Source organism: Onychomys torridus, chromosome 15 (assembly GCF_903995425.1).
Source record: "Onychomys torridus chromosome 15, mOncTor1.1, whole genome shotgun sequence".
NCBI classification, from domain to species: domain Eukaryota; kingdom Metazoa; phylum Chordata; class Mammalia; order Rodentia; family Cricetidae; genus Onychomys; species Onychomys torridus.
Window position 1 is genome coordinate 41,239,455 of NC_050457.1, and position 19,788 is coordinate 41,259,242.

Here is a 19,788-nt window from a genome sequence, read left to right on the forward strand (position 1 = left end):
TTTTGGAGAGATGTTCCCACTGTTTTCCATAATGACTGTGTTACTATGAGGTACCATCAATGCTATGCAAGTTTCCCTATGGTAAGGAAAGGGAGATTCCTCAGAGAAGTTTGTGACTTTAAAAAAATAAACCAAGAGTGTCATCTCTGAAGAAGCTAAAGTTCAGCTGAAAAGTGTATCAGTATCCCCTGAGATTCCATAGTCAGGAAAATGAAAGAAAAATAAGTAGTTTCATGGTGTATTTCTATGTCTTATTTTGGAACAAAGCTGCTATTTTTAGTCATTCTGATAAATAAATTGAAAAATCAAACTGAAAGAATGCTTTTTGAACCAACAAACATGTTGGTTCTATTTGAATCTATTTGACAGAAAATACATTGAGTGGCAAAACTTTTATTGTAGAGTAGTTTAGAGTAGCAAAATATAGAAACAAATTAATTAACTATGCCATGAACAACAATGGACTGGTATGTAGTTATGTGTCTAGTATATGACTTGGAAGGAGTTTTGTGTGGTACAAATAGTACACTGACATGTGTATGTCATCTATTTTTGTACAGAATAATTCCTGACTCATGGTGTGTATATGTGTGTGTGTATGTGTGTTTGTGTGTGTGTTTGTGTGTGTGTGTGTGTGTGTGTGTGTGTGTGAATATTTACATAAACATGGGAAAAGGCACAAAGAGATCTATAATTGATTTTTCTGGGAAATAAATGTGCAAAGGTACATTTACACAGGTGAGCTTAACTGCTATTTGAATGTATTACCTTAAGAAATAGACATGACAGATGTGACACATGGCCTTAATCCTAGGACTCAGGAAACACACAGATGGATCTCAGTGAGTTTCAGGCCAACCTGAAAGTTGTAGGACTATACAGAAAGTTCTAGGACAGCCAAGGCTACATAGAGAGACCCATCACACACTCAAAAAATAATAAAACAAAAATAAAAATATAAAGAGAAGAGAAAGAAAGACTTAGATTTTTCCCTTCCAGCGTTCCAACTATACTACTACACATGAAAGCCAAGAAATAAGTGATACAAATAAAATTAAAGTCCCTTTAGGTCCTGAGTGGTAACGGACAGCTTTAATCCCAGGACTCAGGAGGCAGAGGTAGGAGGATCTCTGTGAGGCTAGCCTAGCCTGGCCTACAGAGTGAGGTCAAGGACAGAAAAAAAAAAAAAAAGAAAGAAAGAAATCCTCTCAAAAAAAAAAAACAGCAAAACCAAAACCAAAAGTGCCTTTTGACTGGAAACTCCTTGGACATTTTAATTTTTTCCCTTCTATTTAAATATGTCCAGGTGCCTTAACAAAGTTCTCTGTCTTGTGACAGAAGTAACGCTCTGCCTAACATTTAATATTAATCTACAAAGTTTAGTGATTCTCAATCTCATTGATTGAAAAGAACACTGTTTAATGCTGCTGTTGAATAAAACAGCTTTTAAAAGTGCACTGTTACAAAAGGCCCAAGACAGGGTTCCTGACCTGGTGTGGGGACAGATTCAGACACATGTGACGGCTAGTACCTGGGGGACAACACTTGCCATGCTGTGGTGACTGATTGAAGTTGTGTGTGAAGATGGAAGAAGTTGAAGGCTTTAGGAAACAAAAGAACGGGTCTCAGTTGCTATTTGAATGGGACCATAGCTAAAAGCCTTTTTTGGTCGTATGGTTTACAATGAATTAATTTTTAGTTTATTGGCATAACTGAAGTTTCATCAGTGTAATTTATTTTAAAAGAAAGGGTATGTACAAGACATTTCATAGCATATACTGTCATGCCTTTTGAATGTGTGCTTCTTGTCTTAGAATAGCTAAGCATTTCTTGTTTATGAAATATGTACACTTTGAGAACCTTGACATGTTCTTAAATAATACACAAATTCTCTTACATGAAGAAATATAAGGAATATTTCCACAAAGTAAAAATTTCATGTGGGTCTAATATACTATTGTCACAGATAACCAAACAAATATATAGGTAAGTGTCTTGTCTTAAAATCAACTGTTTTTTTTAACCCTTGCATGTGTAAACTTTTACATTTGTAATCTCTGAGTTGGATAATTTAATGTCACAGCCTGACTTTACCTCATCAGTAAATACAAAGTGTCATTGAGAACCCTAACTCTTTCTGTTAATTGTTTCGCCAACAAGCACATTGTGTTTCAATGCTTCTGGGTGTGGCTTCTTAAATCTCATCCAATTCCATTTTTTTAAGACAAACATATCTGGTGAAAGCTATGAAAATCATACAATATATTTTTTCATTATAATTTAATAGCTTTTGAAAATCCTTAAAAGTTATTTCAGGTTAATTTACACAAGAATAATTATCTTGCCATGGATATGGAAATCGCCTACAGTCTCAACTCTAAAAAGAACTTGAATGTTGTTAATGTTGTTTACTGCTGTCATCTTAAAATTATCAATAATTTTGTTAGAATTTTTATATTTTCAGTAAAATCTACTGGAAACATACACTCTAGATTATCCTGTAGAGCAGAAATAGTACACACACATACACACACACACACACAGAGAGAGAGAGAGAGAGAGAGAGAGAGAGCAGTTATGGAATGCTATGCAGAAGACCATCAGTTGGAACAACAAGATGCATATAGACATGAATCAACAATGTGGCATCTTAGGTGTCTCCAACATGGTTAGTACGAGAAACAGTTGCAGCTTAAACAGAGGTAGCGATAGCAGCCACAAGAAAAGCTAAAGGAGCCTATAGTATTGGTATTCATGGTAAGAAGCTTACTTGCCCATAATTCCTAGGAAACCATCCCTACATTTCCTGCACAAATATTAGATATCTCATCTGTGTTCTATGGCAGGACTGGCAACATTCAGGTAAACCATTACAAAAGTGAAGGTTTTTCAATGAAATTGCAACCATCACATCTAGAAGTTTTCATGTCCAGTTTTGAAATTTGCTGGGACAGCACCAAACAAATACCCACAAACTTACAAGAGCAAATTAATTTCAAAGAGTATCACCCTTTATAGAAAAATAGCACTCTATTTTCATATGAAGCTTTAGATGAACAAATCACTAACAAGAACTGCAATTTTGGATAAACTTTTCCTGTGACTGAACAGAAAATAATAGGGTGCATAAACAGACATTTAGCACTGTAAAAAAAAAAAAAAAAAAGTCCTGTAACTACCTCTGGCTTCTTTCATAACCTTGATAAGTTACAGGAAATGTCAGAGGGAATATTAAAATGCCATTGCATAGATTAGCATTAAATTCAGTGTAACAGCAATAGATGTGATCCCTGTGGTAGAAGTGCTCTGTGTCTTGACTGCTTTGATAAATACATGAACCTACATATGTAATAATATTTTAGGGAACTAAACAAGCAAGTAAATCAATGAGGTCATTGTACTGTATTTATGTCCATTTCTGGCATTGTATTTATATCGGTAACAATTGGTTTGAAAACAGCACTGCTGAGGGAGCTGACTAAAGAATGCTTGTGCTCCCCGCTTCTTGGCACCTCCATGTAGCTATAATCATTTCAAAATACAAAAGTACAATTAAAAATTCCAACTCAGACAAGCATGAGACTGATTTCTATGGTGTTAAGTCTTAATAAAAAATCATTCTGTGTGAATCATCAACAACAGATGTACCAAAATTTACATTGTAAAGTAATGTATTAAAAATCCATCCCTATGTTCTCACAGCCTAGGAAATATTTTTAATAGCTCCAGGAACAATTGTATCAACCAAAAGATTGACTTTGCAAAATTAAAAAAGATATGAAAATATGTTTGTGATTTTGCATTAGCCAAAAGCAACTGATGTCACTATGAATGTTATTACTAATCGGGGAGCTAAATATTGTATAAATTGTGCTAACCTAAGAATAATTTGCAGAAGAGCACTGAAAGCTAGTCAGTCAAGATTAACATATAATTGTTCATTGTATTTTATATCACCATTATCCAAAAATCATTTTTATAATTTACAAGGTCTTAATTTACTCATCTGTTACTTTTGTTAATAATAAAATAGGGTAAAGGAAAAGTCTTCATATTTTGTTATCTTTATCATTTTTCTGTTACATTTGAATTAGTGATCTATCATTTTAATTTTATAGTTGTCCCCATAAATAATGTAAGTCTTGATCTAGGGAGGTGGGCAAACTTCGAAAGGCATTTGAATTTAAGATGACCATGGTGGCCCACACTTGCATTCCTAAACAGTATGTCATATTTGTGATATGACAAGACCCCAGTCTCAGAATGACAAAACATACAAACACGATGCTTAAAATTTGTGCAAGAGAAAACATATTTAACAAGTTTGTTTTTTTATGTAAAATTGAAATTGGAATACAATTTTGAAATAACACCAGAAATTTTCTAGTCATAATTAACACAAGCTAAGTTTGGGGATTTTTTTAGAATATCAAGCAAGTTATGATTGTATTTCCAAAACATTCTTGTTTTTCATTTATAAAACACAGAAATATTAAAGAGCACACACATACACACACACACACACATACACACATATATACACACATACACATATAAAGTTGCATCCATAAAACCTGAGCTATATAGTATTGACAAAAATTCTTGTATTGGGATTCATATGCTTGGACCCACCTTCTACATTTCACAGTTGCAAATGCAGTTACTAGATAATTATGATTCCCTTGAAACATTAAACAAGACTCAACATTTATTCTTAACAGTGTTATTACGACACTTCTACAATTTTCTCAACTGGAATTCTACTTTTAAAAACAGTCAATGTAAAACTTACTGGGAGTGTATGAACTGAAAATGATGCTATTTCTGTTTTATCTTGATAGATCAAATTTGAACTTCGTTGAGTCATTTGCTCAGCATCCAGTAGGAAGTTAGGTATACGTATTGTTTTCCAGTGCTTCTGTGGCTGTTAGTATCCTTTTGACTCAGTTCATTTTCTTTTCTCTCCTGTTTCAGAATGACTCTTGGGGAAAGCAATATTCCTACGCACTCTTCAAGGCTATGAGTCACATGCTGTGCATTGGCTATGGCGCCCAAGCACCCGTCAGCATGTCTGACCTCTGGATTACCATGCTAAGCATGATTGTTGGGGCCACCTGCTATGCTATGTTTGTTGGCCATGCCACAGCTCTGATTCAGTCTTTGGACTCTTCAAGGAGGCAGTATCAAGAAAAGGTACGTCACTTTCTCTCTCATATCTTCCTTCAGCCAGCCTCTTCACAAAAAAAAAAAAAAAAAAAAAAAAAAAAAAAATCGAATTGTGTTCAAGCTAACAAACCAACATCCCTCCATCAAAGCTGTGAGGAGCTGCAATATTCAAAAGAAAAAGAATTTATTTTCTGATTCCCATCAAGATAATTTTCCAAGAACTTGTTTCATTTGTCTTGAGTTATATTTACATGTGTGTGCCTGGCATACAGCAGCCCTAGCTTTACTCTCCAGAAATGGCATGATGCAACTGACCTGTCCTTCCATCCTTTGAGAGTTGGTGTCAGGAAAATTAGGAGTTCGAGGTGTTGTGCTTGGCTATATAACAGGTTTGAGGTTAAGCTTAGTCTCAAGTTTTTAAATATATAAATTTTCATTCCTTAAAATACAATTATATCTCTAAGATGTATAAAGAAGATATAGAAGGTGCTTCCATGGTTCAGGTTCTGTACTCCAATAATTGAATTTCAATTACTGGAATAATACTATCATATAGATCCCTGAGTAATTCACACTATAAGAAATGAAAGCCTGCAGTAAGGGCCAGACAATTGTTGATCTTCTGTCTATGTTCTGTGTTTTTCTTTATGTTATAATAGTTATAATAGTAATTTACATAGTAGACCACACCCTTAGCTAACTAAACATAGGCTGCCCTTATCTCTACAAAACTGATCACACTTCTCAGGGTGTTTGTTTGCTTTTTGTTTTCCAAGGCAGGGTTTCTCTGCCCTGGTTGTCATAGAACTTGATTTGTAGACCAGACTGGCCTAGGACTCAGAGATCAGCCTACCTCTGCCTCCCTGCCTCCTGAGTGCTGGGTTTAAAGCCTTGCAGCACCCATGCCTGGAAACACTCTCCAGTTAGTAAACTCCTGTTCACAATGGCTACCTTACATTCCTGTGTTCCATGTGTTCATGGAACTGACTGCCATGTTAAACTTCTCTTTAAGGAGTAGAAAGGGATAAAACTAAGTTAAGCTATGATTTCATTATTATGTTTTATATATCTTATTATTTTAAACAACTTTTAAATTTAAATATATTTTGATCATGTTCTCACTTCCCTCAAGTCCTTCCATATTTGCTCTCCCTCCCTACCCACCAACTCAATTTTAAGTTCTTTTTCTAAAAACAAACAAAAAACCAATACCATAACAAAACCCTCCAAAACCAAGGAGGGAAAAACTGTGGATTCCAAAATTTGTTGGTCAACAACTCCTGAACCTGAAACCTGCCCTGGAGTGGTTGGTATACCCAATGTCACTCCATTAAGAAGAACTTATTTTCTCTCTCCCAACAGATATAAATGACATTTCTTCTGTTTTTTAGCTTTTACTCTAGTGGCTAAGTTTTAATTTGTTCATTCATTCATTCATCTTTTTAAAATAAAACAAAATAAAAAAACAGTAAGATAAAACAAAGACCATCACATTGAACTTGGCCAAACAAACCAACAGAAGGAAAAGTACCTGAGAGAAGGCACAAGAATCAGAGATTCGCTCATTCACACAACACACTCAGGAATCCCATAAAATCACTTACCTGGAAGCCACAGTATAAACACAGAAGACTTGGTGTAGACCTGTGCAGGCCCTGTGCATGCTGGTTCTGTTTTTAGACCAGGAGTACCTGATTTTACCCTAGGTCCTTGGGCTAGCTACTCTCAGGTTCTTGGTCACTCAGGCAGTGTCAGGTCCAGCTCAAGTAATGGGCCCAAGGTAAAATTAGGTATTAGTTGGTTACGCACACACACGCTTTGTGCCACCATTGCCCTAACATATCTTTCAGGTAGTATACCAGTGTAGATGAAGAGTTGCTGTATAGCTTGGTGTTTACATTGCCCTTTTGAAAGTGTATTGAGCACCTTCCTGAACCAAATTCCTTGGAACTAGGCCTTTGCGCCTTGACACAGAACATTCCTGAAAGTAATGATTAAGTGCTTCTAGAATAAGTGTGACTGGTGCTAGGTTAGATTCAATTATTCCAAAACAGATGATTGTCACTTTAGCTGTTGCTTTATACAGAGAATCTTTGTTGCTATATATTACAGTCTTTGTCACTGTAATCCTGTAATAGGAGAAAGGGAACAAAGATATTTGATTTTACTCAAATATAACTGAAATATTACCAACTAGCATAATCAGCAAGTTGATACTTTTTTTTATGATATCATGAAAGGGAAATTGTCAAAATTGCCTTGAGATTTATTTTTAAGAAAAAATAAATAAATTTTAAAGAATAGACAGAACAGTAAATAATCCTTATTATGGGGCAGAGATATTGCTGAAATTTGTTGCTTTCAAGAAAAAAAAAAAACCCTTTAACTTGGTTTCTTTCATAACTGGTAGATATTTTCTTCCTCACTTTACAAATGAGGGTGATGTGAACAAGAGTCCCTGTGGTTCCTTAATTAACCTGGAAATTTTCCATGAAGTTAAACTGTCTACTTTACCTCTTGAGAATTGAATTTAATATATTCTAGTATGTTAATTTGCTTGTACTCCAAATATTCTCCAACCAGGAACATCCTAAGGCTGTGACTCTAAGTAACACACTGTACAGGAAAACTGCAGTATGATAACCTTGTGCTAGTATCTTTCCTAATTATTTCTTTTATTTTCTTGATATTACATCATTCCCCCTTCCCTTTTCCTCTCCAACCCCACCCCCATATATACCTCCTTGCTCTCCTTCAAATTCATGACCCCGTTTTTCACAATTTTTGATATTTATTCATAAATACATAAGTGCAGCATGCTCAGCTCACATAAGCACAGTAGTTGGTTGTCTAATACCAAATAGTCAGCCTTAAAAACATTCATATGCTGGGTGGTGGCACACGCCTTTAATCCTGTTCTCAAAAAGACTAAAAGCAACAACAACAAAAATACATATAAGTAACATTATATAGAAGGGAATTGGTTTAAGGTTACTTAACTGCTACAAAATGGGCTTCTGGGAAAATAACTAAATGAATGATATTTTACATTGTCATTTGAATAAAAATGTTTTTGTGTTGTTATACATACTGAAGTAAGTAAAGATTTGAATCAGCTAACCTAACCAAAGTGAAAAAACTTCAGTCAATTACAAATTATTTGTACTAGCAACTTTAAAGTGTTCTATTTTTATGTGTAAAGTTTATAAAACATATATAGTTCTCCTTTTTCCTCAATGATAATTTCTGCTCTAGTACTCAGTGTTCCATGTTAAAATTACTCACATGTATAATGTTTTTATCTATAGTTGCAGAAATATACAAAGTGGTAGGGATTTCTCCTCACTAAGCCTTCTTTAGTACTTTGCAGCTTCTGTTTTGAAGCGCATGGCAGCTTCTCATGCTAGTGCTAAGGCAGAATTTTGTTTTGTGTTCAATTGATACATCTATGAATTTCTTCTAGAAATGTTTGAAATTTGTTTTACTATATTCTACAAATTTCTCTTTCAAGAATTTGATTTTAATGTACTTAGGTTTCTTATATATCATTAACTATGAAGCCACTTTAAAGGAGTTTTACACAGTAGAAGCTGGTGTCCAGGGTTGCAACCATTTAACAGGAGCCCTCAGTGGAGAAGGCATACCCACTCTTCTGGCCTGTGACTTCAGTTTGTCTAGTCAGATTTCTGGGACCCATTGGTAAGTGGCCTAAAGAAAAGTAATGACATCAGTGGGCAGAGACAGACATCAGGCAATCAGAATTCTACTTTAGGAAAACAAGTCATAACAGCTAGTGGGATATAATATAGGCCTGTCTAGACTGCAGGTTCTATGATCCAATAATGCATAAACACTTTCTGATAGAGTCACTGACAGAGATATGTTAAATAAGAACTTCAGCACTGTAGTAGGCACATCTAATGAATAAAATCCTAGAAAAAAATATTATTTCATGAGTCATTGTGTTCCAAGCAATCATAAGAGAAAAATAATGTATTCACTAAGCGTCAAAATCTTCTATCTAGTAAATGTCTATTTATTGAATGTTTGTTTGTGTGACATCTATTACAAAAAACTGGGAAATAAGGGGCAAATAGACACAGCATTGTTCCTTAGGGAGTTTCTCACAGTTCAGTAGGTGGGAACAGGGGAGTCGAAATCACTAGTAACGAGATTCATAGGAAGCTCTGCATCATGGATGCTTTTAATTATGAGTGTTAATAAAAGAAATATAACAGCATGGTAAGACATTGTAAGATTTTACATTGTATTTATGTTCACTACAATGGGGTAAGAGTGTAGGGAAAGAAGAAATCAAGAAACCTGAAGGATGAGCCAAAGAAGACATTGCACTGAGTTCTATAGACAAAACATCAGTATGAAAACAGCTGCCAGACAGTCAAGGAACGTGTGACAGAATCCTAGAGAAAGATGACCTGTCAAGTACAGAACAACATAGTCATATTGAGAGAGACTTTGTAGTCTTCATTAGCCCTACTCTAGTTTAGCTTAAATATGCAGAGAGCTTAAATATGCTAATCATATGGACTGGAAAAGGGATGATAATAGAATTGCCTGGGACATTTTTAATGAATGGCAGTAAACTGCGTAAGTACATTAGAGGAAATTAAAAATGGCCACTTGTTCTTTGGCATTAAGTAAAAAGTCCAGCTTTACTTTGTGAGGCGTCATGTAGCTGTCAGGCAGGGAAGCGAACCATGCAAAGTGAAAAAAAAAAAAATTAAAACCCTGTGCAGACTGACTTTGTCAACCTGGATCAGAATATTGGAAGTCTAATGCCAGACAGTTCGTTGTCAGCATATTTAAAACACAGTATAATTTGTGGGAAAGTTTCCAGGCAGCTATGAGTCCAATCACTCCAATTCCAGATGCACAATAAAGAGTGATGTGTGACCATGATGGTAGGTTCTATAGTAGAAGGCCTAGAATGTAGTGTGATCTCTGACCAATAACATAGAGGTCAGCAGACCACAAAGTACATGTGACATCTCACCTATGGATGGGTAATGGTCTGGGGAAGGAAGAGACTGAATAACCACTCTGGGAAATTTGGGTGACATCTGCCCCCACAGATAGCAAAAAGGTCACAAGTTTGTTAACAAAATCCACTCTCAGCTTTCTGGATGGAATGCAGGTGTTTGATTTTTATCTCCTCCCTTGAGGAGACACCCTTGTGTGATTAACATTCCTGATTCTTTTAGTGCTTCTGGATGAGTACAAGGACTTCTGCGCCCCCAACAACTGCGCAAACTCAAGGAAGATTGCAGTATTAACAGGTGTAACTATTAAATAATGAAAACTTTATACAAACCCTTCTAGGATGTGGGTGGGGGCAGAAAAACCTATGATAACTTTGTCCAAGGAAAAGACCCAACCCAAGTGACTTAAAGGAATTCATGACTTCACAAACAGCCTTTGTGGCTCAGAAGCCATGTTGGTGTGTGGTTCTGCTCCCGAGGCCATCTGTGAACAGAATCTTTAAGCTGGTCTTCTAGCTGAGATGCTTTCCAAATTTTTGCTGTGTTTTATATTCATTTAGTGAGTTGATGAAAACAAGCATTCTTGGGCCCCACTCCCAGAGTTTCCGCTTCATTAAGCTTGGCATATGACTTACAGACTTGCATTTTCCACAAGATCCCAGATACTACTAACCTGATTTATCTGAATATCTGAAACTGTGCCATGGTCATGTCTCTCTTCCAGACCAAGACAGTGAAAAGAGAACAGGACACATTCATTTCTGTTCAATATCCACTAATGAGAACTTAGTCATGTTGCTATTGAAAGAGCAAGAGAAGTTGACAGCTCTGTGACCAGCCAACAGTTCTTTCCACAGGGAACAGATAGAGAAAAGATAAAAGTGAGAAACTAGCATTCTCTGGCAGAGATAGAACATCAAAGAAAAGGAGGCAGGAAAACGCTTGCATTTTCCCTGGAAATCCCTGCACTGTGAATGGGGCATTGTGTGGAGAGCAGTACTTATAAGATCTCAAGCCATTGGGATTTCATTTAGTACAGAGTGGAGAAGCATTGAGATTTAATATGTCCCTACTCTATAAGAAGATGGAAGATACCAAATGTGAGATCCACAGTGAGTATAGGGCAGAGGTGAACACAGAATACATTATCCAGGTACTTCCTATGCATAGCTTTTCATATATCAGGGGATATAAGGTATTGATAAATTATTGTAGGAATGTATTTTCTTTAACATAGGCATCATTGCTATTAAAAGTGTTATATACATCCCAAGTTCTAATTGCTTTATTATCCCTGACTTTTCAATTATGATCTAACCATTTATTCTAAAGACCTAACACAGGATTTTGCTTTCATATTCAGTGACAATTTGTGTAAAACTAAATTATAATCTCTGGGTCAGTCAGAATTTTTTCTCTCTTAAGAACATATGAAATGTGGAAAATACATTTTTTAAAACTGACTATATTGCTAGTCAAAAATTTTAAAGAGCCAATAAAATAGCAGTAGATAAATAATGCATCCATAGACCACACTGACATAAAATGCTTTCATTTTTATTTAAATACACCAATATTTTACTTAAATGTTGCATTTTCAGATAATTACATAAAATACCTCAAATTCATTGTTTAAGCTTTGCCAAATAACATAATTTCAAAGATTATTCTAAGTTAATACTACAGTTAGTGAAAGAAATATTTGAAAGTTATTTAAGCAACTCTGTATAAAGCTCTATTAAAATCCTTATCATTGTCATACTTAATAAAAATAACATTCAGCTTCAGTATTATAGTTTTGTTTGTGATATTTAGAGAGGATCCAAGAAGTCAATGAATCATTTAAATGTTCAGATTGCTAGTGTTATTGAATTCCTACTCCAATCCTGACCTCTGAAGATAGTAGCAAAACTGTTAAAAGTTGGTAAATAGAGCCGGGCAGCAGTGGTGCACACCTTTAATCCCAGCACTCAGGAGGCAGAGCCAGGCAGATATCTGTGAGTTCGAGGCTAGCCTGGTCTACAGAGTGAGATCCAGGACAGGCACCAAAATTACACAGAGAAACCCTGTCTCAAAAAGAAAAAAAATAAAAAAAAATAAGAAAAAAATTTGGTAAATAGAAAACAGTGAGGAGACGGGGCCAGGGCAGGAGAGGAAGGAAAGCTCCATGCCAAAGACATATGTAAATGTGGTAAATAGAAAACTTTACCATTAAAAGTCACCATTATTGTGCCAGAATGCCTGGGAGGATCATGTTGCATAGTGTTGAAGCTTGTAGTCCTTGTCTGTTGTCGCTCTAAAGTCTGATTGGCTTATAAAATGATTTACTACAGTGAGAATCCCTCTGTTGGGAGACAAGCGTATAGTAGGGACAGGGTAGTCCTCGGGACAGAGAGTAAGAGCATGTGGATCACAGAATGGCTGTACTCTTCATAGGATGTGACCACTTCCCATCAGTCCCAAGGAATTCAAGCAGAATATGATTATTGTGCTGCTTTCTTGTCTGGTTTATCCAAAGGTTTTATGGTTTAATATCATTACCACTTAATTCCTACAGATATTTTTCACACAATGTTTTAGTGTTCTTAAAGCAGAGGAATGTGAGTGACAGTGGAAATGTACTTTAAGTAGGTGGAGCGTTGGGATACAGTTCACTGGCACAGCATTTTCCCAGCTTGCCCTGGCTTCTATTCTAAGTACGAGGGCAAAAGAATATGGTAAGCATTATTAAAACATTAGAAAAATTACTGTAGATTTGAGAGAAATTGACGGTAGGGTTTGATTATATTGATATATGTTAAGTTAGCATATGTGTGAGGTACATGTGTATGTGCACATACATGTGCAGCTGTACTTAACCCTATATGCATGAATGAAGTCCTGTATTATAACATGAATCTTAAAAGGTCTTATAATTAAAAAAACAAAACAAAACCAGAAACAGATATTTGAGGTGAAAGCTGAAAGATCAGAGAAGTAGAACAGCCAGCCACTAGCTTACCTCTATGAAATCCTTAGCCTCAAGAGAGGAGTTCCTGTTTCCTCATGCTTTACATACCTTTCTGTGTCCTGCCACATTACTTCCTGGGATTAAAGGCATGTGTCTCCATTGTCTGGTTCTGTTTCTCTCATGTAGCCCAGTGTGGCCTTGAACTCACAGAGATCCAGATGGATCTCTGACTCCTGAGTGATAGGATTAAAGGTGTATGCCACCGCTGCCTGACCTCTATGTCTAATTTAGTGGCTGGCTCTGTCATCAGGTCCCCAGGTAAGCTTTATTGCAGTACACAATGTATCACCACACTATATGCCTCTCTACTTTATTTTTTTGAAAACGAGTCCCCACATTTTCTGTGGCTTCTGTGTTAGGATGACAGATACGCATTACAGTGCCCAGCTTTATGTATGGGTGCTTGGAATCTGAACTCAGGTCAAGTGCTCAGCCATTTCTCCAACACTAGTTAACTGGGTTTACAAGGAAGGATGATAGGTTAAACTCTTGACTCCCTGGCAATTTTCCTTGTTGGAACTACTTATTCCTAGTGAGGATGATCCATTATTCCTGTCTTATACAAATACATTAGAGAAAAACATATATTTAATAAACCAATATACAAATGCATTGTTTCTTCCATTTTATAAGTAATTCAGGTGGCTTGATTCTAAACTTCAAGAAATTGATGAAATATGTATGTAATTACCATAAAATCATTTGTATTAGCATTCTGAATAATCTTGCATTAAACAGCACATCATCATAACTTACATATAAAATCATTTAATTTTCATCTTATTTTACATACCATCTCAAAATTTTGGGAAAAAAGTGTGTATGCAGCTCAATAGAATAGCAACATTCTTCCATATGTAATGCTAAGCTACCTATCTGATAATTAGTGCTGCGCAGATCACATTAACATAAACGTGGTTTAGCTTAAAAATTAAAATTTCAAATTAAGTTTTTTTTATTCTCTCAATTCTAAGAAGAAGGACAATGTTTCTGTTTAGATATTCTCATTTTTGTCTTCTCAAGACACAGTTTAGAGATTAAATACCTGAGATCAAGAGATATCAAATTGTATTTCATATCCATATAACTACCAACCTTAGTGGCAATGATGTTAAATACAGTCTTATATTCCAAGCCAGCGTGCTTGAAAAAAAATGACCCACTTTCATCTCCAGAATTTCTCTGTGAACCAAATGAGTTTTGTTATCATCTCAAAAAATAGGACCTAGCACCCTAACTGGCAAGGTGGAATTATTATTCCAACATTTTCCATCTACGCAGACTGTTTTGATATTGAAAAGGTCAAATATTTATTGAGTAAAATAATCTGATTCTTCCATAGTTAATCACTACATTAGGCAAGCTGGGGTGTTAGAAGAGCGAGAATATTAGAAGTTGAGTGTGGCTAAAATTAGCAAAATTTACCTTGACAGCTTCAGCTTCGCCAGTGTTATGTAGAAATTTATGGGTTATTTTGACTTGAATAGCATAGCACAGGCTTTACATTTCTTTCCTTTGGCTGCATTTGCTATAATAGAGGCATTGTTGAGGTATCTATTGTATTATATCCATCCAGCAGAACTTCACATGTAATTTTCATTTTCTTGAACAGAAAATATTTGCATTTACACAGAGTTTTCAAAGTATCTGATACTTCATAGAAATTTAAACTAAGAATTTCCCCAGCAAAATCCTAAATGAGTTAATTTACAAATTTAAAAGGTAGAGATGTTGGAGGACAAGTGGATTATAAAATTTGCTAAGCCCCAAACCATTTTCTGTTTTAGAAAATAGTTATAATAATAAATTCCACGTAGTTTCTGCAGCAAGTTCTTATGGATTTCTCAGAAGTGTAAACTCTCCTCTATCACTAATTGAAGAGCATGGAAATACTACTTGGATTTATCAATGAAATATAAGGATCATGTATATATTGCTATTTAAATATTGGTGAAAAACATTTAGTACTCTTACATTATCTGGGAATGACCCACATTGTTTTAAGTGGATAAACATGGATAGCGTTCTATGTGTGTTGTGGAATTAAAATCTTACTGGAGATTTTTTAATTATATATTTATGTTTTAAAATTAAAATATTGAATTATTTGAGGACATTTTTGTAAAATCATAATTGCTTTAAAGGAGAAGTGGTGATGGGAAGGCATACCAAAGTTATCAGAACAAGGTCATAGCAACAAATTGCCAGAAGATTTCAATGTAAATGGTAAATTAGTTGCTTTTTTAGAAATATTATTGGCATATTTGTTCTCTTGACTCCATTGTTAGAGTTGAAAATGGACCCTCTTTGTTACTGGGATAATAGCATTGATCTCTGCTTCTGTTTCTCCATAAAAGTATGGAAACCAGTTGGGCAGTCTCTGAAAATTGTTTTATTCATGTCCATCAATAGGATGAATTATTTTTACCTGATAGCAGGACCTTGCTTGGTTTATCTTATTCATTCCTATTAGTTTTGGGAACTTCTAGAATTTTTCTGGAAAATGCTACTATTTTCAAATGCATTGGGATTTTACAGGACATACACTTTATTTAAAAAAAGAAGAAGAAGAAGAAGAAGAAGAAGAAGAAGAAGAAGAACCTTATAGGAAAATGCTTTCAATTCAGGAAATACTAGTCTTCTTGTTATTATTGAGATCCTTACATGATTTAATAATAAGAAATAAAATAAGGAATGTAGCTTTGTTCCCTGGGGTAACACTAGGTGACTTTATAACTACTTTCCAATAGAGGAAAACACTCTATGATTCAGGATGAGTCAAGACAGCTGTTAAAGTCGTGATGGAACTCACATCCAATAACTGATGGAAGTGGATGCAAAGATCCTCAGCCAGGCCCCAGGTGGAGCTCCAGGAGTCCAATTGTCGAGAAAGAGGAGGGACTGTAAGAGCATGAATTGTTGAGACCAAGATTGGAAAAGCATAGGGACAAACAGCCAAATGAATGGAAGCACATGAATTATGAACCAAAGGCTGTGGAGCCCCCAGCTGGATCAGGCCCTTTGGATAAGTGAGACAATAGAATAGCTTAAACTGTTTGGGAGGCACCCAGGCTGTGGGACCAGGACCTGTCCTTAGTGCATGAGCTGGCTGTTTGGAACCTTGGGCTTACACAGGGACACTTTGCTCAGCCTGGAAGGAGGGGACTGGACCTGCCTGTACTGAATCCACCAGGTTTAAATGAATCCCCATGGGAGTCTTGAGCCTGGAGGAGATGGGAATGGAGGGGAGGAACTGGGGGAAAGGTGGGGATGGGGACTGGAGGGGGGAGGACGGGGGAACCCATGCCTGATGTGTAAAATTAAAACACAAGTATAATAAATAACAAAAAAAAAGAAGCTGAGGAAATAGAAAGAAAAAAAAAGAGACAGCTGTTAATAGTGGCTATGTTCATAGCACATTCATATGCTCTGCTGTTCCTCTGGAAAAGGAAGTAACATTTGAATAGTGTTCTTATTTTACATGGAGTAAGAAAACTAATCTTACTTTGTACATGCAGTAGGCTATCTCACTCTCTTAAGTCCCAGGAAACTTGAATATAAACATATGCAGAAAGCATTTGCTTGTAATGTATTACCACTATGTTGGTAAGCTTCTCGTCACTGCAATAAATTCCCTGAGATCTTTATCGTATACACAGAAAAAGCAATTTGGCTCATGACTGTTCTCGTTCTAGAAGTTCTGAGTTATGATCACTCAGATCATTTGCTTTTAGGCCAGTGGAGAAATAGCAAAATCTCTGTCAAATATGTAGTTAAGAGCAACAATCAGTGACCTTCTGTCCAGGAAGCAAAACAGAGAGCCCAGTGTCCCACTCCACACTTCTGGAGTAAGTCTAAATATGACTACAAATCTCTTGCCAGACCCACCTCTTCAAGGTGTCCCACCCCCCAATACCTTTTAATCATGGTATTTGTGGAGGCATTCAATATCCATATTATAATAGCCACAATATATTTTACATGTATATTTATATAAAATACAGAAGACTTTATGAGACATTTGTGACAATCAAGAAATGCATCATTACATTGAATTAATTTTGGTTTTAAAAGTTTATTCACATTTGTATCAGCTTGCAAAACTTGAATCAGGCCAGCCTCTTTGATTCCTTTATTGTGACTACAACTAATCAAAATAGACAAAGCATAAGGTTCACTTTAAGAAAGTAAAAGAGTACTTCTTCTGTATATAATTAGTGACCTCGGAAAGTGAAAGTGTGCCAAGTAATTTTTCATATGAAAAGGATGCTGTCATTTTTTTAAAAAGGAGGAAAACCATGGAGGGTTTTGGCATGGATGGATTCGTGGTTTGTTGCATGGGGAACTATCTCTTACTCCATATTGGGAGAAGAGTCTTTAATCTCCCAGTAAGGGCTGGAGAATGTGTTCTGATGTTGCCTGGCTCAAAATCCAGCTTCAGTCTCAAATGAAATACACTGCTGTTCCAGAGTGAAAAGCTTTCTCTTGCTGGCCATAGTGTCTCTTTATCCAGAAGTGTCAAAAATTATTGTCCTGCTTTACAAATTATTATAGTTAAGAGAAATATAAACACCTAACACAGTGACTGGGGAATACCAAAGGAAAATTAAACATACCAAATAGTAGGATGGCACTGGTGATAACAGAAAAGATTGACCATTCAGAATTCAGAGAACTGGCTTTATCTCTGACATTTACTAACTAGATTTAAAACCTGCGAAAATGAATTTTCCACCCTGGGCTTCTTCTGCTCATCTGTGAAATGAGAGGATTGGAAACAATTATCTCCATGGTGCCCTCCAGCTCTCAATGTCTCTTTTATACTAAATATATGTTAATCTCTCTGACATGATCCAAAAGACACTTAAAGTGTCTTCTGGGTCATCTTTATGCACATAATTCATTAATGTGAAATACTGGCTAGGGACAAAGTACAAAGAGACCACTTTTCTTAGAATAACCTGCCGTTTTTATTCTATATGAATGACCTTAATTACTTATGCCAAGAATTATTTCTTAAACAAATATCATCTTTCTATACCACCCTCATGGGTGATTTTATTTCCACCAATTTTGCATTTTAGAGCTGCAAATTAGTTGGCTGGCCACGATGTACACTTAGTGACACCCAATCACACAGCCACCTGATATTTTGATCACAAAGTCAGAAAATAATTAAACTAAAATTCCCCCGAGTCCTGGGAATTGGTGTCAATGTGTAGTTACAAGGAGTGTTTGCATATTTTTGCCTTTTCAGATAGGTAACATTTTAATTGGCTTTACGAAGAATCAACCACTGTGCTTGCTGGAAGTTTATTTTTGCAAGCACTCTAATTACCAAGGCTGCAAAGAATGGGTTGCTGGTGATTCTGTGCAAGTCAGGTCCCAGAGTGATTGGAAAGTTACAGGAAAACTAAAGACGAGAACATAAAGAGATCAGGCACAAAGGAGCTGAAGAAATGCCTGCAGCACAGGACAAGAGAAAGAAGTGGAGAAATCAGGACACTCTATATTTTAGGAGCATAGGGGATGAGAAATTAACTGAAAACATTAGGAAAAGCATTCCAACATTGGGGATAATCCAGAAACACCTACTAGAGTTTGTATAAAGAATGTTGCTTCCAATGATTGTGATGAACCCTCCCTGACAATTTGAATTATGCTCAACATGCCCCATTTACTGTACCATGAGGGAAGAGGCAGACAAGGAGGTCTTAACTGACAGAAATGCCTGCAGGATTGCAGGCCCCTCTGACTGTGACATCCAAAGAACACAAAGTAATACTTTCATGTTTTTTTTTACTTAAAAAGGATGATGTATTTATGAGCACTTTTATCTCTGATCTGTTGAGCTTAGCACATTTCATATGCATCCTTGTTTGTGCCTTTGCAGTAAATTGTTTCGAATTAAAATGCCCATAACCCAGGAAATTGAAATCCATTTAGCACTAGAATATACCAGATAGCATTTTGCTTTTCAAAGGTATCTATGTACCTTATTATACCATTTTATGAGATGAAGGAACAGAAGGTAAAGAGAGTCAAGTTACCACTTTAAGGCATGAAATAGGAAAAAGGGACAGATGTGAAATTTGAATTCACATCTCTTTCTCCAAAGGACAATTTGCCCACCATATACTGCCTCTCCTCTTCAACATCTTAAGGGGAGCCATGGATAATGGGGTTATTCTCACCCCCTAGATACACATTGGTTCCTCAAATTTTGCTAATAGAAAAGGTCCCAGGTCATTTAAATGACCAATTTGTTGTTTTTACTACTGAGTAACAGAATGACAAAGTTTCAACTATGTTAGAAAGAAGACCGCTAATTATGTTACAGGCAAATGAGAAAGTGCACATCTCTCTTGAAATCTTATCCTTTGAAGGGCATCTTACATCTCTCTCCTTCTATTACTACCTTTCACTGTTTTCCTTGATCCACCACTGTTCACTTTCACTTTCACAATTTTGTGATGACTACAACTTCACAAAACACAAATACACTTTGAAATTTCTTGATAGTGCAAATGTTAACCTTCTATTAATCTGAAAGGTAATCCCTTGCCTTCTGCATCCCCCATAGTATCTTCCAGCCACAGTCCCTTCTCCTGG

General features: G+C 36.0%; 1 protein-coding gene across 1 annotated transcript in view; it reads left to right on the forward strand.

Moving 5' to 3' along the window:
* Positions 1-19,788, forward strand: part of Hcn1 (hyperpolarization activated cyclic nucleotide gated potassium channel 1) — a gene marked incomplete at its 5' end in the record, with an annotated part of 156,232 nt that overhangs the window by 56,007 nt on the left and 80,437 nt on the right. Inside the window, one exon of the mRNA XM_036207123.1 lies at positions 4,975-5,193. Within this exon, the coding sequence (XP_036063016.1) occupies positions 4,975-5,193 (219 nt within the window). The remainder of the gene's footprint in view (positions 1-4,974; positions 5,194-19,788) is intronic.